The 27,382-nt window shown below is 47.3% G+C and overlaps 2 protein-coding genes across 4 annotated transcripts; one reads left to right on the top strand and one right to left on the bottom strand.

The window, feature by feature from the left end:
• Window positions 1–219: 219 nt before the first annotated feature.
• Window positions 220–15,284, bottom strand: CDCA2 (cell division cycle associated 2). 2 transcript variants are annotated; one of them, XM_071454826.1, is made up of 15 exons: window positions 15,149–15,284; window positions 12,969–13,502; window positions 12,233–12,363; window positions 11,482–11,608; window positions 10,732–10,928; window positions 10,426–10,504; window positions 9,845–10,092; window positions 9,206–9,293; window positions 7,918–8,129; window positions 7,464–7,545; window positions 6,796–6,860; window positions 6,044–6,187; window positions 3,966–4,140; window positions 3,056–3,243; window positions 220–2,649 (listed from the first exon to the last, which is right to left on the bottom strand). In XM_071454826.1, the coding sequence occupies exons 2-15, from the start codon at window positions 13,441–13,443 to the stop codon at window positions 1,816–1,818; spliced, it is 3,045 nt and encodes a 1,014-aa protein (XP_071310927.1). In that variant the 5' UTR covers window positions 13,444–13,502; window positions 15,149–15,284; the 3' UTR covers window positions 220–1,815. The 2 variants fall into 2 exon arrangements, with proteins under 2 accessions (XP_071310927.1, XP_071310928.1); XM_071454827.1 differs by having other exon boundaries at window positions 6,044–6,184.
• A 159-nt stretch (window positions 15,285–15,443) lies between these two features.
• KCTD9 (potassium channel tetramerization domain containing 9) lies at window positions 15,444–25,159 on the top strand. Of its 2 annotated transcripts, XM_071454743.1 has the most exons (12): window positions 15,444–15,549; window positions 16,497–16,618; window positions 17,212–17,255; window positions 17,416–17,512; window positions 17,732–17,790; window positions 18,406–18,534; window positions 19,054–19,121; window positions 19,244–19,339; window positions 20,588–20,737; window positions 20,984–21,089; window positions 21,931–22,064; window positions 23,134–25,159. In XM_071454743.1, exons 1-12 carry the CDS (start codon window positions 15,502–15,504, stop codon window positions 23,248–23,250), a joined length of 1,170 nt encoding a protein of 389 aa, XP_071310844.1. In that variant the 5' UTR covers window positions 15,444–15,501; the 3' UTR covers window positions 23,251–25,159. The 2 variants fall into 2 exon arrangements, with proteins under 2 accessions (XP_071310844.1, XP_071310845.1); XM_071454744.1 differs by lacking the exon at window positions 18,406–18,534.
• Window positions 25,160–27,382: the final 2,223 nt, after the last annotated feature.

Here is a 27,382-nt window from a genome sequence, read left to right as displayed (position 1 = left end):
TCTCCTCTCCTTGCCCTTGTTCTCCTGGTCCCACCTCAGGTGCACTTGGGGAGGCTCTCAGGGAGCCTTGAGAGCTCCCTGTGCTCAGGGCAGCATCCCCAGAGCTCTGGGCAGCCTCGGGATTAACCCCTCCTGTACCAAACACATGAATTTATTGTCCTGTACCAAACACATGAATTTATTGTCTCTTCCTCCAGAAGAACTCCTTGCTCTCACGAGTGCCTGATATTCAGGATGTGACAGCCCCAGTGTCACCCAGGGCTGGATTTGGTACCTAAAGGCTGCACAGACACCCAGACAGCTCAAGTACAACTTGAATCTGTTTAAGCACAAAGTGATTTCTAGATGAAACTCACACCTGATTCCAGACCATCATCATTTCACTTTCCCAGTTTAATTCCAGTGCACAGCTCAATTGCAGCTTTGTTTTGAACAGTAAAAGGAGCAGCTATTTTTACTCATTTTCTTCTTTTAAACTCTACATTATAAGCTCAGCCAGCCTCTCAGTTTTGTCCATGTTCTTTTCCAGGTCCCTTCCAAGCAGAAAGCTCAGCCCAGGCTGCCCTCTCCTGGCAGCCAAGCACAGCATCCAGCCAGGAACTCTCCAGTCTGCTTCCAAACCCAACCCCAAAGCAAAGCCCCAAGGCAAACATTAAGGCAACTGTTTTTGGAGGGATTTAAGACATGGAGATGTGGCACTTGGGGACGTGGTTTATGGGCCACAGGGCAGTGCTGGACTCTGATCTTAAAGCTCTTTTCCAACCCCAAGGATTCTGTAACTCAAACAGCTTCAACAGTGGAGTTTCTTTCAAGTTGCTTTAGGAATTCTTGTCTTGGGAGAAAGAGGCATAAAAATCCAACTGCTCTGGTTTCTTTCAAGCTCTATAAAAGCAGCCAAGTACATAAAGGATTTTATCCCACAGCACTCATGGGAAAACCCAGCCACAGCAGGGACTGTTGGACACAAAGCCATTTCCTCCAGGCTGGCACGGGCATCCTCTGGGCTGGGACACCCCAGCATGAAAAATGAGAGCAGCAGCAAAGCCTGGAGCAGAGCACCTGCAGTCCTCACTCTTGATTCCATTGTTCCAAGCAGAAAAGGGCAAACAGGGGATGGGCTCAGGACACACACACGGGGCTGGGAAGGGCTGGAAGTGAAGCCCAGCCTTGCTGGTGAGGAATGCTTCTCTCCCCTCAGCCAAGTTCATGTGTTAGATGGATTTCATACAAATAAGGATCTAAAAGCTTTTTTTCCTTGAATGACCACCCTTTACATCAGAGAATTGTTCATGAACTCTAACACTAAATCTCATTCTAAGGAACTCCACCTCTGCTCATGCCCAAAGCCTCTTCAGAAGATGGAAACAGGTTCCCCACTTCTTGAAAGAGGAGGAAGTGATTCCTTTATTCATTGCAGACAATCTCTTTTGAGTCTGTTTTTGCAATCTAGAATAAAACATATGCAGATTTCAACAGCAAGTTCTAGGGAATGGTCACACACCTGGGAAACAAAGCCTTGGAGCAACTGTAGCTGGAAGGACACGTTTGACTCTGGTTCAACTGCTAAAGACAAACCCACATTTATTAGGGAGAAGAATTTTTTAATTCTCTTCATTACCTGCCATAACTGTACCAGACCAATGCTCTGAGCCAGTCTGCCACACAGTTCAGGTCTTCAAGCATTTTAGACATCAAGACAAGGAAAAGGAGTTCTAAGTTACCCAGAAAATGAATAAGCAAATAAGTGAGGAAATACAAGTGGGAAAGAGAAGAAAACTGCACTTGAGAGACAACACAAGGCTCTAAGAAGCACCTTCACTTCAGAAAATCAGAGATGCCTGAAGCATCTTTCAACCTTAGCTCAAGAGTTTCTGCTGCTTCCAAGTGTTTTTGGTCACTCCTGTCCTTCCCACACACAGAATTTGTGCTTCTCCTTCTCTGGGTGGGAGCCCAGGATGTTTCTTGAGCTGTGGCTTCACAGAGGCTTCTCCTCCTCCACCTCCTGCCAGGACCTGCAGCGAGGGGAGCAGAGGCCTCATTCTCCTTCCCTGGGGCTGGGAAGGGGGGCAGGCTGTGCTCCCTGGGGTGAATATTCTCAGAGCCTGCCAGGATGGATGTGCTGCTGCTTCTCCTGCCCTTGGGAGCAGCGGGCAGGGGAGGCTCCCTGGCAATCTCACCGGGAAGCTGAATCCAGGCCAGGCCCCTGCTGGCTGTGTCCTTGCTCAGCCTCATGCTGCGCCTCACCCTGAGCTCGGCGCTGGCCCTGCTCCTCCTCCTGCCGGCCTGCAGGGGCCCCTCCTTGGCCTGGGGCGCTGAGAAAACTTCATCCACATTGTAAGAGCAAACTGCAAGATCAGCCCCAGTAATTTCCAAGTTCTCAACAGGAGGGAAGTAGAAGGCACTGCTGCTTCTTCTTCTCCTCCTTGCTGGATCACGTCTGCCAGAGTCCTTGGGAGGACACCTGCCTCTCTGGGCACCCTCCTGTTGTTCCAGAATTTCCAGCCCAGCTAAGAGATTTCCTTGTAAGTCTTCCTTTTCTATCAAGGAACTGCTTTCTTCTGCTTCTTTTTCACATGGAGTCTCTTTGCCTTGCTGGAAATAATCAGATGTATCAAAATCACCTTCTGCATCTGGCACAGCGTTTGAAAACTGGGGAGAGAAAATCAAAAAAAATTGATTTTTTTTTAAATATAGGCAAAAGGTAATCCATAAAAACTGGTTTCAAACAGCTGAACTGGCTACTGTTCTCCTTACCATGTGACTCTCCAAACCCCAACCCCTGACAGGGAATCCTGCAGGCTGGGTCTGTTTCAGTGGGAGGCCAAGCTTAGGTTGCTTGGGAAGCAGAGAATGCTGGAATGGCCAGGGATGGAAGAGACCTAAAGATCATCCCATTCCAGCCCTGCCATGGGCCCAGGCTGCTGAGAGGCTCAGCTGAGCTCTGAGTGCCCAACCCCTCCTTCCAGGGATGGAGATCCATGGCCTGCAGGCTGCCTGTCCCAGTTTCATCACTCCCAGGGCTCCCCCCTCTGAGCCCCCTGAGCCCAGCAGTTACCTCAGGAGCAGAGTCCAGGCTCCCTGGCACCTCAGAGTCTCCAGGCCCAGAGCTGGGGGCTGCTGCCTCCTCCAGGAGCCCAGGGCTGGGGCACAGAGCAGCTGCCCAGAGCCCCTGCCCACGCATCCTTCCAGCCAGGGGCTCCTGGGCAGTGTCCCTGCACCTGGGATCAGCCACACCTGCACCCTCTGCACAAGAGAAACACGGGTTCAGTGACTGAATGCACAACATCTTCGTGTGTTACAAGAAAACTTCAAGGTATCTTTACTTATTATACTTATTTACCTCTATAAAAATAACCTTCTAAACAACATCCCACATAAACAGTGGAGAACAAAGCCAACAGAAAACCAGCCTTCCTGGTGAGGAATGCTTCTCTCCCCTCAGCCAAGTTCATTTGTTAGATGAATTTCATACAAATCAAGATCTAAAAGCTTTTTTTCCTTGAATGACCACCCTTTACATCAGAGAATTGTTCATGAACTCGAACACTAAATCTCATTCTAAGGAACTCCACCTCTGCTCATGCCCAAAGCCTCTTCAGAAGATAGAAACAGGTTCCCCACTTCTTGAAAGGGAAGAGGAGGAAGTGATTCCTTTATTCATTGCAGACAATCTCTTTTGAGTCTGTTTTTGCAATCTAAGAAAGCTCGGCACATTCCTTCACTCTTCATGCCCAGCTCACCAGCTTAAACACTATGAAAATAGCAGTGCCCAAAGTAAAGAGGTGGAATTTTGGTCAGATTTACCCTGGAGTCCAACAAGAACTGAATTTATCAGCTGGACATTATTAATTTATTAGATCCTCCATACTCTGCTATTACAGAAGCAATTAAAAGGAAAAATATTTTTTGTATAACTGTTGAGGAACAGAAAGAGCAAAGCAAAACAAAACTAAAACCCAAATTACCTGTAAGAAGTGCATCTGCCTTTGGTGAGTCTGGAGAGGACATAGAAGAGAAAACCTCTGGGATTTCAGGGATAGGGCTAAGAAGGGGTTTCTTAGAAGCCATTTCTCTTTCCCCATACAAAGATTTCTTGACTTTTTTCTTTCTTCTTTTCCCATAGCTTGGGCGGGTTTTTCTCTGAAAAGATTGAGGAGAATAAAGCACAGTGAAATTTTAATCATCCTCTACGTTATTTTTCAGTAAGTGACCCCATTACTGGATTTTGATGGATGACAACTGTTTCCCCTAAAAGGAAGATTCCACTTCCTCTGCCAGCTACCAAATAATCTGGACACTCATAAGCAACAAATAATTCCTTTTCTAACATGTCTCTGCAAGAACTTGCTAAGGGAAGAAGCACAAAGTCATTTGTTGGCCCTCAAGTCTGAAAAGTGACACACAAACACCTATCCCCAATGTGGTGGTTTGACAGGAAATGCGTTTTTTGGGATGCTGTGTTTTGGGCCAATGGATATTCAGGCTTTAATATTGGCATCTAACCTGGCCATTGGGACATGGACATGCCTCTGAGAACACAGGGTTAAAAGCAGAGCTCTCCCCTGGGAGGGTCCTTTGGGAAAGAGTTCGGGTCTCTGCCCCGGCCCAGCTGCTGGCTGGGCAGGGGGAGAGGAAAAGCCATGTGGCCAGGAGAGGTAGGGCTGAGCCCGGGGGTGGAAGGGTGGAAGAGAGAGAGAGAGACACCGGGAGCCATCGGGCAGCCCCCCCTGAGAGCCACAGAGAGAGAGACACCGGGAGCCATCGGGCAGCCCCCCCTGAGAGACAGAGACAGAGAGAGAGAGAGAGAGAGAGAGAGAGAGAGAGAGAGAGAGAGAGAGAGAGAGAGAGAGAGCCGTGCCTGAGACTGTAACCTTGAACCTCGATAAACATGGGCCTGTGCCGGCAGCACGGCTGGGAAGGAGAAGAAGGGGGGGTTCAGCCGGCTGCTTGTAGGAGCTTTTAACCCCTTTTTGGAGAATGAGAACTTTACAGATCATTGACCTCTCCTAGAAGATAGAGTGGAAGATGAGGAAGGAATGTGCAAGTGTGAGAGAGGTCTGGGCGAGTGAGAAGTAGTGGAAGAATAGAGAAGAATCCTAGTGGGAAGAGATGATGGAGTGGCCTTGGCTAGACTTTTCTTGTACAGCCATGGACAGAACCATGTTCCTTGTGACACAGAGACTGCATTCTAGGGGGAGGCAATGGCCACAGAACCAAGAGGGTTCAGTGTTGGTGCCCCTCGGCCCCAGGGGGTGAAAAAATATGGGGGGGACAGGTGTCCCAAAGGAGAGATTGTGGGGACAGGTGTCCCAAAGGAGAGACTGAGCCTTTTTTGGATCGGGACAGAGCATCCTTAAAAGACAACCCTAGAAGCAGCTCTGGTCCGTGTTCAGTGGTGCGTGCACTGGACATGAAAAGGAAGAGGTCACAACGGCAGATGTACTCCGGGCAGTGCCACGAGTGACACGGAAACACACGAGGCTTCAGCTGTGTTTCCAGGGGAAGCCCATGGCACAAGAAGGACTCCTCTCCTCTTGATCAACTGAGGATTGATTGTTTGAAGAGTTGTGCTGGACTAAGAGTTGGTGATTTGGGGAATAGATGTATTGTGTTGGAAATTTGGTGGGGGGAGGAGGAAATGTATTTGTAAGGTTTTCATTTTCCCTGTGTGTGTTCCTTTTTATTTGTAGTTGTTGTGTAGTTAATAAAGTTTTGTTTTTCTTCCCTAAGTAGGAGCCTGCTTTGCTTATTCCTGGTCACACCTCACAGCAGCTACCAGGGAGAGGGTATACTCATGGGGGCACTGGCATTGTGCCAGTGTCAAGCCATGACACCCAAGAAGATCCTTTTGGCCCTACAAGAATTCAAGCCCTCAAGTCAGCAAGGAAAAGAGATGGGGCAGGGAATGCAGGAAAACAAGATGGAGATGAAGAAGAAAATATTGGCAGCAACAGGAAGATCAAAATAATCCTGTAGGACACAAGGAGAGAGAAATAAATCAAAATAAAAGCAGAATTCAGCAACGGCAGTGGCTGGCACTCACCTGGGTCTTCTTGGGAGCAGCTGTGGTTGGGTTCCTCTGTCTCTGAACCTTGCTCCTTCCTGGGTTTTTAGTGTCTTTGTCCTTCTCAGGGTTTGTGGCTCCTGAGCTGCTCCCATCAGGCTCCTGTGCCATGGCCCTGCACTGCTGAGGAACAGCATTTGGGGTCTGGGGGGCACCTGCTGCTCAGGGAACCCCAGAGGCCAGCAGGCACAAGAACCAAATGGAATTCATCTCTTCTCACCTCATTGGGAATTGAATTAAATATTACAGCCTCATTTCCCACAGTATAATCCAGTCCTGTTTGTATTATAATGGAAATACAGGAATTTTTATCTTCAGTTATTTAGGAGAATGGGTTATTTTCTGTATATTCCTGTATTTGTTGCCTTCCCCTCCCACCAGAGCTGTCCAACACTGCAGTCTGACACCACTTCTTGTACAATCCATTCTGTGCCTTGAAATTCCAGCAACCAAAACATTTTGTAAGATTATTTGGAAAAGCTCCTAGAAAATTCAATAGAAATTGTCAATTTAAGTATCAGGCTGTATTTTTAATAACTGGAAAATCACTTCCACTGAAAAATCTCATTTCCTCAAGGCACTAACAGGAGGTATTTCCATATACCTGGATATAGATAATCCTCATAGCTGAGGCTGGAAAAACTTTTTTAAGCATCAAGAGGGATAAAAGAACAATTCTGCCTGAAGAAGTTCAAACAAACAAAATAAATTTTATCACCAAGGAAACTCACCTTCCTCTTAGTAGAGGAACGAGTTGTTACCACATCAGGTTTGTCAGGTTTGTCAGTCTCTGCTACTATAAATGAAAAAACAAAAGGATTTTTAGTCAGGTTCAATGCAAGTTAATCACAGTTTGAGGAAATTATCTACATTATTTCTGATACTGTGCACTTCAGCCATTTTAGTCTGGAGTAGAAACTTAAACTTGAGAAGTATCAAACATGGCAAGATAAAAATTTCTACTTGCTCTACAAAATAGAGGAAGACTCAGCTTGGGAGGATTTGGTAACAATAATTAGAACATCCAAAGCTTTCATAGATGAATATGCACAACCCACTTTCAATTCTTTTGTTGTTGGGTTGCTGTTTAAAAGTCTTCAAAATTACAGTATCAGAATCAAGATTCTAAAAAAAAAAAATTCCTTTAAGCAGTAAAATTTTCACAGAATATATCCCAAGTTTAAATAAGATCCAGTTAACCTTAAGCTCAGGTAAACACAGCAAGGAGCTTCAGAAGAAAACCTTCCATTTAAATGTTAGCATTCAAGTTTTAGCACAGTTGAAATATATCCTGTGTATTAAAAAATACAAACAGAAAAAGAAACCAAAACCCTCAACTTTCAGTTTTCAGGTATAAAAAGATTCATTATCTACTGATAAACACACAAGTTGGGGTTACCTTCTGCAATTTCAACAGGTGAAGGGGCTTCTGCAGGGGCTTCTGAACCTTCCAGGAATTCTGGGAGAGGCTCAACACCTTCCTTCAAACAGAAAATGACATTTCTTAGCAATAAATTACAGCAAATATTTGATGGACCTCGCCCATCAGTGCTTGTAGACAAAGTGGTTTTATTTTGTTTCCTTAAAGAAAACATCTTTGCTCTGTGTGGCAAAAAGAAACACAGCAGCAAAATACAAGAAAAAGTGAAGGGGAAAACATTTCAAGGTTCAGAAACCTCCTAAAACAGCTCTCCAGGCCAAAGTGCTGCTCAGAATTCCTAAAAACTCAATTCTCAGTGTGAGTCTAACTCCAACTTAACTCTGCTTTTACATTTCAGCGATTTCCTCACAAAACCCAGCGGGAATGAACCAAGGATTGACCCCTGCCAGGGAACAGAGAGCAACCAGCTCACCTCATCCCAGCCAAGATCCAGCAGGGGCAGAGGCTCCATGGAGAGGCCTGGCCTTGCCCAGGGGCTCTGGCCCTGGGCACACCCTGGGGAGGCTCCTCTGCGCAAGGGGGTGTTGGCTGGAAGGCTCTGGTCAAAGATCTCGGGGCTCAGAACTTCCCCAAAAGTCACTTTCTTCTTCTTTGGTGTTTTGGAGCTCTGACTGTCAGCTCTCTCTGTTGGAATAAAATGAAATAAACACTGAGTGAAGGGGAGCTGGCACAGAGCAGAGGCTTTGCAAGAGATTTAAAGATTCTCCTAAAAATCACCACCCAAACCACCACCTTCACCTGTGAGGCCAGCCAGGATTGCCACTCTGGATTTATTAAACAATCAAGGAAGAAACACACTAAAAACAAGTACCTGTCACCCAAGTTTCACATGAAAAGTGTAAGGGTCCCTCAAAAATCAGGGATTCTGTTGAGGTGCTCAAAGCTTTCTGAAGTTTTGGGGTGTTGCAGTGGTTTCCTGTCTCACCTATCCCATCCCCCTCAGGTGTGCCAACCTTTCCCCTCCCCCTTTGCCCTCCTGCTAAGTGCTGTCCATCAATGTTAACATTCCAGCAGGGTCATGGTGTGGTTGGCAGGAGTTCAAAAGATGCCCCCAGGTCTGGGCTCATTGGCCTGTCCAAGTGTCTTTATCCTTTGAGCCTTCCCCTGCTCACACCTGGCTGGCCCTCACCTGTCCCTCCCCTCCCCTGTCCCCAGGGTTTAAAAGGACACAGACCATCTGGTCAGGGTGTCTGTCTGGAGCTGTTACCACGTTCAGAGGCCTACCATGCTGAAATAGAACTCTGGATTTAAACTCTACAGCAGAACCTGCTCCTTTTCTCTTCACCATTGCTTCAACCTTTTCCACCACAGGTAAACTGAGTTCCTACTTTGCCTGGATTTGTTCTGGGTGCCCAGCTGCAGCACCCAGCTGGCCAAAGGCATCTCTGGGGTGAAAACACCACAGCTGCAGCCTTTGGCCCAGCTGCGATGCCAGACAAAGCCAGGCAGGGCACACCTGAAACATTTGGGGACCAAGATTTAATATTGGGGTTGGATTATTTTTTTGATAGACATTCCTTTGATTGGCAATCCTGTTTTCCATGTCATCAGCAGGATGCCACAAGGAGGTCATTCAGTGGTGATTAATACCAATAACCAGACTTAGCAAAGAGGCAAAAACCTGATCATCCCAATATTTTACTTATTAAAAAAAAAAAAGAAAACCAAGCAATTATTTTTCTAAGAAAGGGGAATCTGACCTGTTTGCAATGTTTCAGAGGCTTTTACACAATTGGAGACTGCAGCAGATTCATCTCCTCCTCCATCACTGGCACTGTTGAAGTATTCCTGTCAAATTTAAGAGATACAGTTCAACAAAGATTAATTAAAATATTGTCCTCTAAGCAGCATTTAATAATCAGTCCTTTTGTTTAACCAAACCTCCTTGTTTGCTGCATGAATAAAACTCAAAAACATTCATTTCATGCAATCATGGAATGGTTCAGGTGGGAAGGGAGCTTAAGATGATCCAGTGCCACCCCTGCCATGGGCAGGGACACCTCCCACTACCCCAGGGCTCTCCCAGCCCTGTCCAGGGACACTTCCAGGGACCCAAGGGCAGCCAGAGCTGCTCTGGGAATTGCATCCCCCAGCCCACCCTCCCAGGGAACAATTCCTCCCCAAGCTCCCACCTAACCCTGCCCTCTGAAGCCATTCCTGGCACCCCAGACCTCTGATAAGGCTCTGCTTTTCCTGACACCCCTTCAGGTGCTGAAGGTGCAATTGGGTCACCCCTGATCCTCTCCCAATGTGAGAGCTCCAAGCAAAGCTCCAAGATGACCAAGAAGCATTAAATAAATAATTTCCAAATCATTTCCAAACCATAGCAATCAAAGCACCTGGAAGCTCCTGCTTTGGGCAAGCACTGAGTGAGCCCTGGGGCTGCCCAGGAGCTCCTTGGCTGGGGTTTTCTTCAGGATGGATCTCAGCAGGGAGCTGCTCTGGCACAGGGCAGTGCTGGGAGTGCTCAGTGCCAGGCTCTCATCTTCCACAGCCCCAGCCTTCCTCGTGCTGAGGGCTGGCACAGCATCTCCAGTGCCACTGGGCCCACACCCGGCCACTGCAGAGCAGGCACACAGCTGGGACACTGCAGTGTTGGAGGAAAAATGACAGAACTTCAGTCCTCAAAGCATCAGTAGGAAAGCACACACATCTCCAGATCCTGAGCAGAAACACCCCACAAACATCCACCAGTCTGGAAATGGTGGCTCTTTTTGTGCCACATGTACTTTTGCTGTTTTCAGAAATGGATAGAACATACTAAAAAGGAGCACTACATGAATGAAAAGTTCCATCAGGTTTCTACTGCCTTCTAAATTGTGGACAAGGTGACAAATGTCAGCTGAAACATTTCCTGACCAATATTTTTATTTCCTAATGAGAGTTTAACAAAGATTCTAACAATGCTGAATCCTCTTACCATGGTCTCTTTCCAGGCTCTCTCCAGTTACAGCAGGGTCCAAGGATTTAAGAGGATTTTGCTGCTCACAAACCCATTCCTAAAGAAACAGTCACAGGATTTTTACAACAGCACAAACTATGGAGGTTTAATCCCACAGACAAGGATTTCAGAGTTTTCCCCATCATCCACTATTTCAGCTGACTTTATTTTCCCCAAGCACCCAGGGAAATGCTTAGAAAATGCTTCAATAATTAAATGCTTAGCAAATGAAGAAATTGTCTGTTTTAACATCTAACTGAGAGGTTTGTCCCCAGTTCAAAGCACCTTTGCAGCAGCAGGCCCAGTGACAGTCCCAGCTCCTTGTGGGGACAAGATGCTGCAGATCCTGAGCTCACTCCTGCTGCTCTTGGTCCCATTTTCTCTTACATTTTCTTTCCAAGCAGCTCCTTTGTTGCCCAGCATGAACTTTTCACTCCACTGCTCCAGGTCTGGCTCTTTTTTAAAAGGTGCTTTGTTCTGAGCTGCATCAATTAAAAATAAAACAGAACCCAAACAAATTACAAAGACAAACTTCAGGTTTTTCAAAGAATTCTCTTTTTTGTGTTTCTCCATCAAGAGGTGCAAAAAAGTCAGGAAATGTTCCAAGCAGGGAGAAGAACACATTTTTAGATCTACTTTGAAAATAACATTACCAACCTTCAAAACAAAATAAATGATTCTTTTCATAGAAATGTTATTAAGGTCAGCAATAACAGAAGTAAAATGAAAACCATTCTGTTTCATGGAAAAAAGTGCAAAACCATTAATGCTCAGTGAGAAATCCATCAAAGAGTAAAATCTAGGAACTAAAACTGAGGCCAGAGACCCAAAAATAGGAGCTTTCAGAGAACCCACTAATCAGGGTGCATGAAGATGATTTCAACAAACCTCAACCCAAGCACAGACACCTGGGCCAAGCCCAATAAAGGAAGATGATTTTGTTTTACCAGAAGCATTCCTGGTTCCATGCTTTCAGCCTAAGGGAAGAGCTGAGATTTCAGGTAAATCACAGACCAGGATGTTTAATCAACTTACAGGAACCTCCTTCCTGGGAGGGGAGCCCAGGCTCCCCCTCAGCTTCTTGCAGGGATTCAAAGGAGGCTTGGAAAGTGTTGATCTTGTCCTTCAGCGACCTCACATTTGCAGGTTTAAAAGGACTGATCTGCCAAAACAAAATGAATCCCATCAGGCATTTCACTGCAGCTTTTGTGTTTTGTGATTGCACTTGGACATAAAATACAAAGGATCTGGCATTTAATCTGCAATTATATCTGTACAGGAAAAAAAAAAAAAAAAGAAAAAAGGAACTTTGGTTCAAAATCTGGTACATTTTACTGCATTTAATCTGTTCCTCTAGTCTAGAATTTTCTTTCTGGTAGCCCAGGATAGTTCAAGTTCTGAACAAATCTGATTAACCAAGTTCTGAACAAATCTGATTAACCAAGTTCTGAACAAATCTGATTAACCAAGTCACTCACGCTTGAAATTGCCTTCACTTGGAACCAGCAACACTTTCATTACCCAAAAACCAAGTGCAGCAAACACAAAGTACCAAAAATTAAAATTTATCAGCATGCTCAACACGGAGCAGGAATTCCAGCCTCTACACAGTGGAAACAAAACCTGCAGCATCCCCTTGTCCTGAAGTCAGGGACCAAGGACAGCAGCAATGAATCCATGGCTGTCCCTTGGCTGGACTCCTCCCAGGATCAGCTCCCCTTGTCCCAGCTCAAGGTGGCTCCTGCAGGGAAGGGAAGGTCCCAGCAGGTGTGGGGAGGGCTCTCACCTGGGTGAAGGCTCCTGTGTGCCTGCTGCTCCTCTGCTGCGCCAGGTACCGGATCAGAGTGTTGTTTTCTGGGGATCCCCTCAATCCAATGGTTGATCTTCTCCTCAATTTTAGTGAAGTTGGGGAAGTCCCTGAAAAGGGGACACGAGGAGAAGTTAAAAAGAAAAACAAAGCACAAAACCACAGAAATGTTTTGTAATACCTAAAGCTTTCAAATGGTAATTGTTTATCTTTTTTAAGGTTGATTAATGGTACTTATTCTGATCCAAAATTACCTAAAGCTTTCAAATGGTAATTGTTTATCTTTTTTAAGGTTAATTAATGGTACTTATTCTGATCCAAAATGACCTGCTCAGCCCAAGAAGCCTCCCTGAGCACATCAAACAACCACAAACCAAGTCTGCCTCTCAGCTGTTCAATTGTTTGTTAGTGTTTACCAACACTTGCAGAATTTGTCTTGCAATTCCCTTGTGTCCAAAGACACTTCATTGGCTGAAGCCAGATGAACAGGGAGCCTTTCCCTGAGCAGGACAGAACCTGTATAGTTAAATGGACCCTTATCCTGTATCTGGGATGTCCTGGGAAGATGCTGCAGCAAGAACCCCTCAGAGAGTGCTCCTGGGCACATCCCAACTCTGCTCTGCCCTGAACTGGAGCCTTTGGAAGGAGCTTGGACTAAAGGAGCTGGAGAAGCCCCTCTGAGAAGGACACGAGCCATTTGTCACCCCAGCCTCACCCGTGGGTCGTGTTCCCAGACTCTCCTGAGCACTGCCACACTCAGCACTTATGCCAGCAGCAATGCCAATGGGATTTTTCCTCTGCTCAGAGAGTCCAAGTTCAGGCTCTGCCTCCACTTTGTCCCTCTCAGGGGTGGAGAAGTCATTTCCCCAGGGACCAGCTGGGCTGCTGGACAAATCCTCCCTGGTGTGCAAGGGGGGCTCAGTGAGAAGCAGATCCCCCCCGAGCTGCCAGCCCCCAGCAGCCCCCTGGGGGCCACACAGATTCTGCTCCTCGGGGCCTTTGGGGCACTTCAGGGCACGTTTTGGTGACCGTGTCTGGGTCCCATCAGTGAAATTCTCCTTCTTGGATGGTCTGATGGCCTTGGATTTGGTCACTTTGCAGCTCTTCTGGGCTCTTGACAGAGGGAAAGAGGCCTCTTCCTTCTGTTCATTTTCTTTAACTTTCAGGGGAGTTTTAGATCCTCTGAACATTGTTCGGGATTTATTTGAAGAAACATCCACTCAGCCTTTGCTGCTGTAATTACAGATTCCTATTAAAAAGAAAAAAAACCAAAACTTTATTACTTTCTAAGAGCAAGAGCTCACTACCATGCTCAAGCTTCTCCCAAATCCACATTTTTCCTGGACAAGGTGTTTAATAGTGGGGTGGGAAGGGAAATTGATCCCTAAAAACCTGCAGGGAAAGGACACAAGGGGCAGGGACCAGAAAGAAAAACACAGAGCAATAAAAAGTTGCATTATAAACATGCACAGGAGTGGCTCAGGGTGTTATAAACAAAAATCCGCCATTTTTTTGTGAGAACAAGGTTACAAAACCCAGTCAGACAGTGTTGCTGCTAAAGTGCTACCTGTTTGTTATGATAATCACAAGTCGTTGAAGTTAATGGTTCTTTTTGGGTCAGTAAAGGCCCTGGCTAGCGCTAAGTTAATGGCTCTTCTTCCCAGACAGCGAGGGGAAAGGACGAAACTTGGGGACCAGCATACCATGGGAAGTGTCAAACTTACCGAAAAGACCCCAAAAACAAGGAGCCAATACAGAATTAAGAAATTAGAGTGATGCCTGGACGTGAGGAACTGAATACTGAGCCTGCAGAGATGCTGAAAACCTTTACTGCCCCTCGCCCTGAGCAAAAATCATCTTAAACCGAGGCCGGGAGCTAGAAAAGGGTAGAGAGGCGAGGTCGGGGTCACGGCCGAAGCTCCGAGGACTGGACCCCCAGCTCTGCCCGTAGGGGACAAAGCTGCGCACATCCCCCTCCTCCGAGTCACCCTGGGAGCTTCCCAATCTTGAGCTGATCACTCTTAATAAAGGCAGTAAAAGGAGATAAAGTCTCCTGCCCTGTTTATTTCAAGGGTAAGGAGCCACAAGGCTGAGATGTCACTGTCAAACTTCACAATAATATAAAAGTATATAAAACACAATAATCACCATCACACTGTAGCTGCTTTGCTCCAAGCGTTACAATAAATATCAGCAGTTTAATGCTGCTTTTAATCACACTAATTAGCAGAAAGAGAATACAAAAGGAAAGAAATCGGAAGGATACAAATACATTGGAAAGAAATCAGCAGAAGAAACACTAGTAACATATATATTTTTTTAACTACCACTAGCTTTTAGGTAGAAATTTTAAAAAGCTTTTTTTTGCAGTTAGTTTCTTAAGTTAATGATGTACAACTCAATAACTCTGAAACTTCACTTCTGCAAACACGCGCACTTTTAGAAACAAAAATACCTAAATTAATCCGCTTTACAACGCCTGGGCAACCTTTTTCTTTCTTATTTTTTCTTTTTCTGCTCTCAAGCCCAGCGGAGGCCGATGGCTTCAGCCACAGCCACCAGCCGAGGGGGCAGAAACTCCCAACGCGGGGATCCTGGGTCTGTACCGCCGCCTGGGCACTCGCACCCCGCAATCCCGGAGCGCACCCCGGGTACCCCCGGTACAACCCGGGTACCCCCGGTACCTCCCGGCCGCCCCGAGCGCCGCCCGCTGCGGTCCCCGCCGAGCCGCCCTCACCTGGACCCCGCGCCGGGCCCGCCTCACGCTTTCAAACCGCGCCACGCCCCTGCGGATCCCTCCGCGCCCCCGCCCCTTCCCCACCCTCAGCGCCCGCCCCAGCCGCCCCGGTCCCAGCGGCACCGCAGGGAGGGAGGATCATGGGGGCGACCCCTCACCGGTGCTGTGCCCCGGGGGTCCGCGGGGCTGGGCGGGGACGGGGGGACTCTTTGAGTCGGCGGAGAGATCGCGGCCGTTGGGCCGCAGCACCGCTTGGGTACGGGAGAAAAAATAAAATGATTAAATGAATTCATTCAACGGCCCGCGCGCACGTGACGGGCGACAACCAATCACAGAGGGAGTATGCAAATATGGACGCGTCTTCTGTTCGCGATTGGCTGCCGTCCCGGCTTTGGCCCGCCTCCTCACTGCCCATTGGGCAGATACGCGGCGCAGCGCGGCGCTGATTGGTCGTGGGGCCTGCCCGTCAGCGCCCGCCCCTTCCGGGTGTCGGCGCGGCGGCGGGCGCAGCATGAGGCGGGTGACGCTGTTCGTCAACGGCAGCGCCCGCAACGGGAAGGTGAGGCCGGGCCAGGCCGGACTGGGGCCGCTCCCGCGGGGCCCTGGCCGCCCTCCCGCAGCTCCCGGGGCACCGGGCCGGGCCCGCGCCGAGCCGGCGGGAACGGGGCGCGGGGTCCCCCTCAGTGCCTGTGGAGGGAATCGCGACAGGCGGGATCTGTCGCGGGGGAGGCGCTCGGTGCCCTGAGGGAGTCGCGTCCGGCCCCTCGTGTCAGGCACCGCTGTGGGATGAGGGCTCTGGGGAGACACGGACCCTGCGTGCGGGTACCCTGGGAATAATCGCATTTAATTGTTTAAAACCTCGCTAAAATCGCCTCAGGACTGAAAATAGTGATTTTTAGGCCCAACAGTGCTTGTCCAGCAGAAGAAAAGGCCCTGGAATGCAGTTCCACAGAGAAACCATGATCTTGATGTTTCCATCCACATTCTCAGTGTAGATGTTGACGTGACTGTGCTTTAATGTGTATTAATTATTAATTCCATTAATTCTGCCCATGGTCCCGCTATCTCCAGCCGGGCCTGGAGTGCAGGGGTTCATGTGACTCATTTCAGCCTTGCAGTTCTGCTAAATTGTGTCTGTGGTCCTGATTTTCCATGCACATCCTGAGTGCAGACGGCTCATGCCTCTGTCCTCTAATCCTTGGTTTTAAGGAGGGAAGTACATTTGGGAGAGGCTTGGAACAGAACAAGTAGCAATATTTCTTTAGAGAAATAAACTACTGAATTATATTCCTAGAGCACCAACGTTTATTCCCTCCCTGCTGTTGCAGTGAGGTTTGGTGGGAGCTGTGCACGTCACCCTGGTTTTCCTTTCCCTTCTTTCCTGGTCGAGATCCAAATGGATTTTGCTCCTCCTGAGAGCCCTGATAAATCTGAAGTGGCAGAACTTTTGGAGCACAGTTTGCTGGGTTTGTTTTTATTCTCAGCCTCCTCTTCTCTCCTCCCCAGGTCGTGGCTGTGTATGGGACTCTCTCAGATTTGCTCTCTGTGGCCAGCAACAAGCTTGGGATCAAAGCCACCAGCGTTTACAACGGGAAAGGGGGGCTCATTGATGATATTGCTTTGATTAGGTGAGGATCAGCCAGGAAAAGGCAAATCAGGGCTGTGGATTAAGGGACTAACCTGTTAATCCTCCTTAATCCATACCCAGTGCTTTCCCCAAAGCCAGATGTGATCGTTTCCAACCAGGATGCCCAAAGGTCCTTTTGTGTCTTTTTAACTTCAAACCTTTTATTGATTCAGAACTTGATCCGAGCTGTGTCTGAGGCCTTCTCACCTCCTCCTGTGTTGATTCCAGGGCAATGTTTGTGCCATGAAATCCCCCCTATTCCAGTCAGCCCTGCAATGGGGGTTTTCTATAAAGGAGACAGATTCTGGCAGTACTTTGGCTTCACAGAGTAGCCCCAGAGTGGGGGGAAAAGCAGCTATTTTGTAAGAATTTATTGATTACACAAGTGGTCCCTACCTGGCTGCTGCAGGTAAAATCTCTGGTGAAGTCAGTCATTCCAATCCAGTAGAACCTGCAAAATACAGATAAAAATCAGAAGTTCCAGCTAATGGCCACTGGTCATAATTAACCTGAAAGAATCAGGAGAGGTTCCACTGTCAATTAGATGAACAGTAAATTATGATTAACCTTCTTTTTCTCTTCCCTCTGTCTCAGGGATGATGATGTTTTGTTTGTCTGTGAAGGGGAGCCCTTCATTGGTGAGTCTCTAATTCTTATCTTTAACCTTTTATTTAATAGAGTTTCTTTTACTCTCATATAAACTTAAGATTTTATTTTGTGGTGTTTTCAGAAGATACCTCTTTGTAATTAAAGAATATTAACAATTTTGCCAGTAATTACTTCCTTGATTCTCTGCAGATCCTCAGACTGATGGGAGAGCTCAGGAGGAGCTGACAGGGTCCCACACAGACTGGCTGACTCTCAATGTGGGAGGCAGATATTTCACCACCACCCGGTAAAAATGGTCTTCCAAAACTTCCTTTCAATAGAGCAAAATACCTTAAAAATGTATTAAAAAATTTACCTTAAAAAGTAACTTACTGTGAAGCAGGAGGTCTTTGACTCCTGCAGCTTTCTCTGTATTTTGTATTTGCCACCACAGTTTTGCAAGAAATGAATTCTTAAACATTTACAGATGAAAGAAAAGTAAAGTTGGGCTGCTTTTGTTTCCTAGGAGCACTTTGGTTAACAAAGAACCTGACAGCATGTTGGCACACATGTTCAAAGACAAAGGTGAGTATGTTGAGATGAACTTTGTTATTTCTAAGTAATAAATGAGCAAAGTAGGCAAAAGTCACTGTCAAGCTGAGGCTCTTGTTCATAAAATAAAATATCCAGAGTATGTTAAAGTTCCAGAGCAGAACAGGGAATTATTTTTTAAAGCTTTATTTCTCTCTATCATCTCACCACCTAATGTTGATCATCTGTCTCACAAGCTGCAAACACAGCTCACATCCATTGTCAGTAGTTTGGGTCCTTTGTTTGTTTATTTGATTTGAGGTTTCCATCTTGTTGCATCTTCCTCAGTTTTGTCAGCAGAACCACAGAGCAAAGTGCACGAGGCACCCTTGGGGAGACACTCAGACTGAAATTTCAGTGCTGCTTTTGTCCTAGCCAGGATTCTTTTCTGTGTGTACAAATTCAGTTATTCAGAGCAGGAACAAGTTCATTTTAAGCTGATTTTCCCCCCACTCCTCTTTTCCTTCCTTCTCTCTCTGAACCACCCTTCCAAGTGGAATGTTTGCTATTCCAGTCCCTTTGGTAATAAAAAACTCTGAAAACTGAAGCAAATGCTCTTCTATTACTACATCAAAAGTAATTTTATATATATATATGTTGTGGAAACAGATGCTTGGGGGAATAAGCAAGATCCTAGAGGAGCTTTCCTCATTGACCGCAGTCCTGAGTATTTTGAGCCCATTTTGAACTATTTGCGTCACGGACAGCTCATTGTAAATGATGGCATTAATTTGCTAGGTAGGTATTACCTGTCTGACATCTCCTGAATTAATTATTCCTCCTTGGAATTAAAGCTTTGTGTGTAAATGATGGCATTAATTTGCTAGGTAGGTATTACCTGTCTGACATCTCCTGAATTAATTATTCCTCCTTGGAATTAAAGCTTTGCCCGTGGTGAAGCCAGGGGGAGCTTTGTGTGCTCATCCCTGTGGTTGGGAGTTTTCCTTTGGTGGATTTATTCTCAGAGTGCAGCTCCATGTGCTTGCTTTAATGAGGATAGGCTGATTATTTCTCCTTGGAGCATTAACAATCCATACTGGATTAATATCTGGAGTTCTGGAGTTGATCTCTTTAACCTAATGCTGCTGTTGGAAATGTTGTGTCTGAGTTGTTTTTCCTTTTAGCTGCAAGCAAACTCTTTCTCTCTGCCCAGTTACATCCAGTAGAATGTGTGTGTGTTCTCCAGTAAGGGGAGAGGAGGATGCTGCTCTCTGGGTCAGCAGTTCCCTGGAATAACCAGCTCTGCTTTGTTTGCAGGGGTTCTGGAAGAAGCCAGGTTTTTTGGGATCGACTCCCTCATTGAACACCTGGAAGTTGCTATTAAGGTACCTTGCTGTGTGTGAGCCGGGTGCAGGTGCTGCTCTCGCAGGGGATGTGGAACTCGGAGCTGGCAGCTGTGACTCAGAGCTCTCCCCGTTCCCCCTGTTCCCCCTGTTCCCTGTCGCAGAACTCGCAGCCGGCCGAGGATCACTCTCCCATCTCTCGGAAGGAATTCGTCCGCTTCCTGCTGGCCACGCCCACCAAGTCCGAGCTGCGCTGCCAGGTGAGGGAGCTCAGCCTTTGTCTGTCGGCTCCGGCTGTCTGTCTGTCTCTGCCCCGACACAGGTAGGGCGGTTCTTGGGTGGCACGCCTTTCAAAGGACGAGTCTGGACTCTTCAGCTTTTCGATCTTCAGATTGTTTATTGTTTTTTATCTACAAAATTTTCTGTCTGCCCAACAGAGGTCTGATCTGCAAGGCAGCCAAGGGCACTCTGACCATCCACGGGGCGGTCATGTCTTTTTATACTAAAATCTACCTACATGATATTTACCTTTATTTTCCAATACTTTTCACCCATGTTGGCAAGTGCACCTTCACCATGAACCAATCCCCAAGTGCCAACATCACCACAGGAGATGGAGGACAAGAAGAAGAAAGAAGGACGAGACACGCCCTGATCCCTCCATCTTGTCTCCATAACCCCCCTGTACCAAAAACTTCAAAGTTTATATTTCACCTTATAAATGTGTCTTTTTTACACCCTTCACTCTAAAGTGATTCTCATGTCCTCAAACTGCTGTCACTTCTGTGGATGGATCAAAATCAAGCCACCAAACACTCTTGGCAACATTCCAGGATTTCCGAGACCCCCAAGGGTTCTCCTGGCAACTCTGGACATCGGGAACGATGTGCTGAGTTCCCACATTTGTCTTTCAGCAAAACTCCAGGAACTGTTTCCTGACACCTGCTCCAGCCCTGCCCTCTTACAGTTTAAAACCACAGCCTGTTTTAAGGGAATACCCAAACCCTGAGAGCTTTGCATTTAATGTCATGGTGTTATGTAACAGAGTAAATGATCTTGTGAGTGTTTATATAGCACCATGGAACAGTTTGGGGTGGAAGGGACCTTAAGGGTGATCTTGTTCCAATCTGCCATGGGCAGGGACACCTCCCACTGTCCCAGGCTGCTCCAGCCTGGCCTTGGGTGCTTCCAGGGATGGGGCAGCCTCAGCTGCTCTGGGAATTCCATCCCAGCCCCTCCCCACCCTCACAGGGAGGAATTTCTTCCCAATATCCCATCTAAACCTGATCTCCAAATCCCTTGCCCCTTGTCCTGGCATTCTCTGTCCATATAAAAGTCTCTCCCATCTTTTCCTCAGCCCCTTTAAGGTACTGGAAGTGTCAATACATTGTTTATCTGTATAGATTTATACACACAGCACCCCAGGTGTGCTTCTTTTAATTCTTTTGTGTGCAGAGCTGCCCCTTCCCCTCTGTGACCGTTCTGGGGGTGTTCACTTGCTTTTGCAGGGCCTGAATTTCAGTGGAGCTGACCTTTCCCGCCTGGATCTTCGCTACATCAACTTCAAGATGGCCAACCTGAGCCGCTGCAACCTGGCCCACGCCAACCTGTGCTGTGCCAACCTGGAGAGAGCTGACCTCTCTGGATCTGTGCTGGATGTAAGGGTGCTGCAGCCTGGGCAGCTGGCCTGCCCTGCACTTGTCTCCAGAAACAGGAATTGCAACAAAAAGAGCAGTTTGCCAATGTTTTCTGTGACTGTTCCACTTAGAGCACTCCCACACTTCCTCACAGTAATGGGGGGGTTGTGCTTTGGGGGGTTCAGTGCAGAATTTAAATCTGTGATTTAAATCTGATTTCTGGTATTTATCTTGACACCCTTGTGACTCACATCCTGTCTCTGCCAGTGTGCAAACCTGCAGGGGGTGAAGATGTTGTGTTCCAATGCAGAGGGAGCATCCCTGAAGGGCTGCAACTTCGAAGATCCATCAGGCCTTAAAGCTAATTTGGAAGGTGAGTTTTTACTTGTTAATTATTCCCTGGAATCAGCCCTGTGCCTGTACATTTATGTGACAAAAGTTCAGCTGTGTTTGTACAGCCGCTGGGAAGAGCCCACAACTCTGGGCTGGTTCTGCCAAATAATCCATGAATTCCCAGTTCTGCCTTGGCCTCTCCCAGTTTGCCAGTGTCAGATCCCAGGACATCCCTCTGGCTGCCCTGGGGGGATCAGAGACCTTGGCACAGAGCTCATGGTCCCTGTGCCTTTGATTTTAACCCATGGAGAAAATTACCAACCTTACATGAGGAGTCACAAGCCAGGAGAGTTTCAGTAGAATGATAGTTTGTTACAGATAGAAAAGTAGAATTTTGAGGGTTTAGAATGGGGGTTCAGAAGCCAAGATGGAGGGATTTGGGCATGCCTTGTCCTTCTTCTTTCTTCTTCTTAGCCTCCATCTCCTGGGTGATGGTGGCACTTTTAGATTGGTTTAGAGTAGAAACTCACTGTCTAACATAGGTGATGGGTATTGGAAAAGTATTGTAAATAAAGTACATGGAGTTCTTAGTATAAAACAATAACACTGCCTCTGGGGCAGGCAGTGTGCCCCAGACTGACCTGCTAGACAGACCTCAGCAGGTCAGGAAAAGAATGTTCTAGATAACAGAAAATAAACAAAACCACAACAAACCAAAATAAACCTTGAGAACCACAGCGGAGGAATCCTGACTCCTCCTTGGATCTCAGGGCTGGCAAAAAGAGACTTTGGAACACCTGGGGTCATCCCGAGAACCCAGCCCTTAGGGAGCCTCCCCTGGAGCTGCTGCACCCTCAGCCCTGCCCCTGGGTGTTTTTCAGGTGCCAACCTGAAGGGAGTGGACATGGAGGGCAGCCAGATGACCGGGATCAACCTGAGAGTGGCCACGCTGAAAAACGCCAAACTGAAGAACTGCAACCTGCGGGGAGCCACCCTGGCAGGGACTGACCTGGAGGTGGGGAGCATCCCTTCCCAGACACGAACAGAAATACATTTCCTAGGCATAGGTACTGTGGGGAGATAGAATGGAAGCAACTAAAGGTGGTGCAGAAGGTAATCTCACCCCTGAGGAGTGGCAGCTGCACCAATTTTCAAAGATTAGGAGCAGGCCTGCCCTTAAGAGGCCACAGCTGTGTCTGATAAGGATGAGATAGAAAAGAGTGGTTTATCTGGTTGAGGAGAGCTGCTGGGGTTTGTTGGCTGTATCTAATAAGGATGAGATATAAAAGAGTGGGTTTAGTGGTTGAGGAGAGCTGCTGGGGTTTGTTGGCTGTGTCTGATAAGGATGAGATAGAAAAGAGGGGGTTATCTGGTTGGGGAGAGCTGCTGGAGTTTGTTGGCTGTGTCTAATAAGGATGAGATATAAAAGAATGGGTTTAGTGGTTGAGGAGAGCTGCTGGGGTTTGTTGGCTGTGTCTAATAAGGATGAGATAGAAAAGAGTGGGTTTAGTGGTTGGGGAGAGCTGCTGGAGTTTGTTGGCTGTGTCTGATAAGGATGAGATAGAAAAGAGGGGGTTATCTGGTTGGGGAGAGCTGCTGGAGTTTGTTGGCTGTGTCTAATAAGGATGAGATATAAAAGAATGGGTTTAGTGGTTGAGGAGAGCTGCTGGGGTTTGTTGGCTGTGTCTAATAAGGATGAGATAGAAAAGAGTGGGTTTAGTGGTTGGGGAGAGCTGCTGGAGTTTGTTGGCTGTGTCTGATAAGGATGAGATAGAAAAGAGGGGGTTATCTGGTTGGGGAGAGCTGCTGGGGTTTGTTGGCTGTGCTGTGAACAAGGAGTCAGTGCTGTGAGGAGCTGCCCATGAGAAATCACTGAGAAGGTGTGGAACTTCTGCAATAAGATGACAACAATATATAAATATAATATCTGTACATATTACATATGTGTACAAAAAGATGGTTATTTAGGGGGTTGCTGGCTTTTCTCCAGCTGCAAAGTTTAATGGAGTTATGGGAAGTGGAGTTAAACTCTGGAACAGAGTTCTGTCTATTCAGTTAATGTTATTTCTCCTTTCCCCCTTCAGAATTGTGACCTGTCAGGTTGTGACCTACAAGAAGCAAATTTGAGGGGATCCAACGTGAAAGGAGCCATCTTTGAGGAGATGCTGACGCCTCTGCACATGTCCCAGAGTGTCAGATAGGGGCAGAACGCGCTGGAGAGGAAGGAACCAGACATTCATCGTGACTTGCTTCACCTCCTCCCCTTCTGAGTTACAGTCATGGTTATTAGCCACCTTACATTTGCAGTAGTGCCTAGGTAAACTCTTTTTGATCACTTTTGGGGAGGGAATTTTTGTTTTCAGAGGTACCAGCAGAGAGGTTGTACCTCTGTGAGCAGAGTGAGGAAGTGGGCTGGTGCTGGAATCAGAGTGTGGCTGGTCTGGGGGGGAAAGGTTCAATGGTTTCATTGTTTAGCATTGCCTCACTTTGGAATGCATTTTAATTTATAAAGCACAATATATGCAATTCTATTTATTAAATCTGTAGCTGCAATATGAATAGAAAATGTTACTCCTGTACAGTAGCAACCAAGTTGAGGTTTACAGGTGTATTTCCAGTCTGGATCCGTGCCAGGGGTGGCTCAGTGTCCCCAGGGGTGCTCAGGTCTCTGCTGGGGTGGAAGCTGATGGGAACATCCCTGCTCAGAAATTGGATATCTTTAATTAATCCTCTCCAGATGAGTGTGGAGGTGCACTGTCAGTCCCAGCTGGTGACAGAAATCCTGCTTTCACATGTCCTGGCCACTCCAGGCTGGAGTTGCTGCAATGTTTTCACCCTTTGTGGTGAATTCAGTGCAGAGGAAAGTACAGAGCTGGCACCAAAGCAGAGAGAGGCAGAGGGGCCCCAGCTTGTGCTCTGCCCTCCCCTCATGACCTCAGCAGGTGAATCTTTCCCTGTTTCCCCTCCATGTACTATGCAAAGACTCCCTGAAAGCTCCCTGGGCTTTTCCCAGCTGGGTCTCCCTGTTGTGTTTGGGCTGCTCCAGGTGGCTGTGAAAGCCTCTGTGAAAGCCTGGGGCCAGGTGCCCTCCATGCCCTCCCACACCTGCTGTGCCTGTGCAGGGCAGAGGCCTCAGCACCCTGATGTGGACAAGGAGCTGCTTCCCTGTAGGATCCATGGAGTTCTCAGCTCACACCACCTTTATTTTACACACAATCAAAAAGCACATGAAGAAACTATACCAAAAAAAAGAAAAAAGGTGCATCAAGAACTTACCTCAGATGCTTAAACCACCCCAAAGTTAAAACTAACCTTGAATTTAAGGAAATCAAGCTGTTACTGTAGAAAACAAAGGAGGAATAAGAACCAGTGGAGTCCCACGGGAGCTGGAGTTCCACAGTTCTCCAGGGGGTTGTCTCTCCCTTGCAGTGCAATTTCTGTCGTCTTGTCTCAGTTGTTGTTACAAAAATGCTGCTTTGCCCCCAGGGTGGGAGGATCAGAGATGGTTGAGGGTCAGCAAAGGATGTGTTTGGGGGGAATTGCAGGATTTTCCCTCCTTTTCCAGTTGGTTTGACTCAGGTGAGTGATGTGAACTTTCAAGGCTCAAAATCCCAGAGCCACGAGGTTCAGAGCTGGGATTATTTCCTGCAGCTCCCTCTGGATCAAGCTCTAGGACAACACAATATCCTTGGAGAAATGACCTGTAATTCCAGGGAAATACTTCAGTGTGACTTTGGAGTCCTTTCTCACACCTCATGGCTTTCAGTGGGAATGTTGTGTCTGTTGCAGTAGGAGAAGATTCCTAGGGCTAGAGAAACAAATGAATTATTTTTCTTTATCATATTTTGTAGCTGGCAGAAGTAAAACTATTGTATGGAAAAATATATATATATATATATATCTATTTTCATAATCACTGTGTATAAAATCTCTTTGAACTTTCACTGAAGCACTATGGAATAATCACAGCATGTGGCACCATCATTCACAGCTGGATTTTAGGTACCTCTTTTGCCAGGACAGAGCTGTGTCAAGAGCCCTGTGCAGAATTTGCAGGTTCCAGCTAATTTAAGTTGCATTAATAAAAAGTGTGAAAGAAAAAAGTGGCTTGGTTGTTTTCATTTTAATAAAAACCCCCAAACTTACCTGGTTTGTGTGAGAAGAACAAGAATTTTTTAGTTTTAAGTATAAAATACCTGTTGGAAGAACGACTGTGCTTGTGGGGATTCTGAGCCATTAATTGGGAGAATTGCATGGGATGGGTTTTGGTTCATCACTCCAAGACTTCTCAGCCTTTCTGTCCCCACCCTTCATCTTGGCTTAATAAAATAGTTGGAGGCAGAAGAGTCAGAGAATCGTGGAATATCCTGAGCTGGAAGGGACCCAAGGATTATAAAAGTCCAATTCCTGTGGATGCACCAGAAACCTGTGGAGAAAAAGTTGTTGGGAGCTGTTCAGGGCAGAGTGATCAGAGGCAGGGTGAGGGGTGGTTAATGAGCTGCAATTACTGGGCAAAGCTCTGTAAATGTCCAAACCAGCTCTGCTTTTACCTTTAAATAACCCTCACTTTTGCAAGGCCCATCAGGAAGGAGGCTCCAAACACAGGAGAACCCCTGGGTGACTCCACGTGCCTGCCAGAGGAGCAGGAACATTCCTGCTGTGGACCCAACAGTTCTGCTGTGGACCCACCCTTCCTGCTCTGGATTCACCATTCCTGCTGTGGACCCCCCATTCCTGCTGTGGACCTCCCATTCCTGCTGTGGACCCCCCATTCCTGCTGTGGATCCACCATTCCTGTTCTGAACCCACCATTCCTGCTCTGGACCCACCATTTCTGTTCTGGATCCACCATTCCTGCTCTGGATCCACCCTTCCTGCTCTGAACCCAACAGTTCTGCTCTGGATCCACCATTCTTGCTCTGAACCCACCATTCCTGTCCTGAACCCACCATTCCTGCTCTGGATCCACCCTTCCTGCTCTGAACCCAACAGTTCTGCTCTGGATCCACCATTCTTGCTCTGAACTCACCATTCCTGCTCTGGACCCACCATTCCTGCTCTGGACCCACCATTCTTGCTCTGAACTCACCATTCCTGCTCTGGACCCACCATTCCTGTCCTGAACCCACCATTCCTGCTCTGAACCCACCATTCCTGCTCTGGACCCAGCTGCTGTCACAGCTTGAGCAGCTGAGCTGGAGCTCAGGGCTGGCTGCCCCTGCCAGGAGTGGGAGGAGCCCTGGGGCCGGAGAGTGACTCTGCTAAGAGTCACCAAATCCTCCCTGAATTATTGACTCACTGAATTACTGGGTTACTTTAATCCATTAAAGCTCCAAGAGGTCATGGGAGCTGGGGCAGAGGATGTTGGAGAACAGGGAACACGAGACATTCAGTGCACAGCAAGGCAGGGGAGCAGCCAGGTGGGGAAAAATACAATTTCTGCAAAGTACTGAATTGAGCTCCTGCATGTAAACAAGTCTATAAATCTGCAGTGCACAAACAGATTGAAAAATAGGGAATCACAGAATGGTTTGGGTTGGAAGAGTCCTTAAGGATCATTTCCATCAACTCCATCCCCAAAACCTTCCACTGTCCCAGGCTGCTCCAAGCCCTGTCCAGCCTGGCCTTGGACACTTCCAGGGATGGGGCAGCCACAGCTGCTCTGGGAATTCCATCCCAGCCCCTCCCCATCCTCACAGGGAAGGAATTTGTCCGAATATAAACCCCAATTCTGTATTTCTTTCTGACTCTGTTGTCAGTTTAAACCCATTCCCCCTTGTCCTTGTCACTCCAGGCCCTTCTAAAAAGGATTTAGGGATCCTGTTCACACCAGAGACTCCATGGTGCCAGCAAAGTTCATTTACAGTCATGGCCTCATCCAGGTTAATCCCAGCTGGCATTTTACAGAGCAAGGAACAACAGGCACCTGAAGTTAAATGTTAAGGAGGAGGGTTCCAAGCTGCTCTGGGCACTTGTGCTCCTGTTTGAGCACTCAGGGGTTGTTTCCTTCATGCCTGATATCAATGAAGATGGGCAGGAGGTGTTGCCTGGATCACAGATTCCCCTGGATCCCTGGAAGTGCCCAAGGCTGGGCTGGATGGGGCTTGGAGCACCCTGGGATGGGGGAAGGTGTCCCTGCCCATGGCAGGGGTGGAAATAGATGAGTTTAAGGCCTTTTCCAACCCAAAACATTCCAGGATTCTTAAAGACCGAGCTCAATTCCTCACCCATTTCCCACCCTCAACAGATTCAGACTCAGCCAAGAACTTTCACTAAAGGAACCAGAACTCACTGACAAAAAAGCTCCTGTATTTCCCAGCAGGATCATCTGGA

This window comes from Agelaius tricolor, unplaced genomic scaffold (assembly GCF_023055355.1).
Source record: "Agelaius tricolor isolate 1412-34295 unplaced genomic scaffold, bAgeTri1.0.p SCAF_41, whole genome shotgun sequence".
NCBI lineage: Eukaryota > Metazoa > Chordata > Aves > Passeriformes > Icteridae > Agelaius > Agelaius tricolor.
Note: the sequence above shows the minus strand (reverse complement) of the source record. Positions and strands in the feature narration are given on the sequence as shown.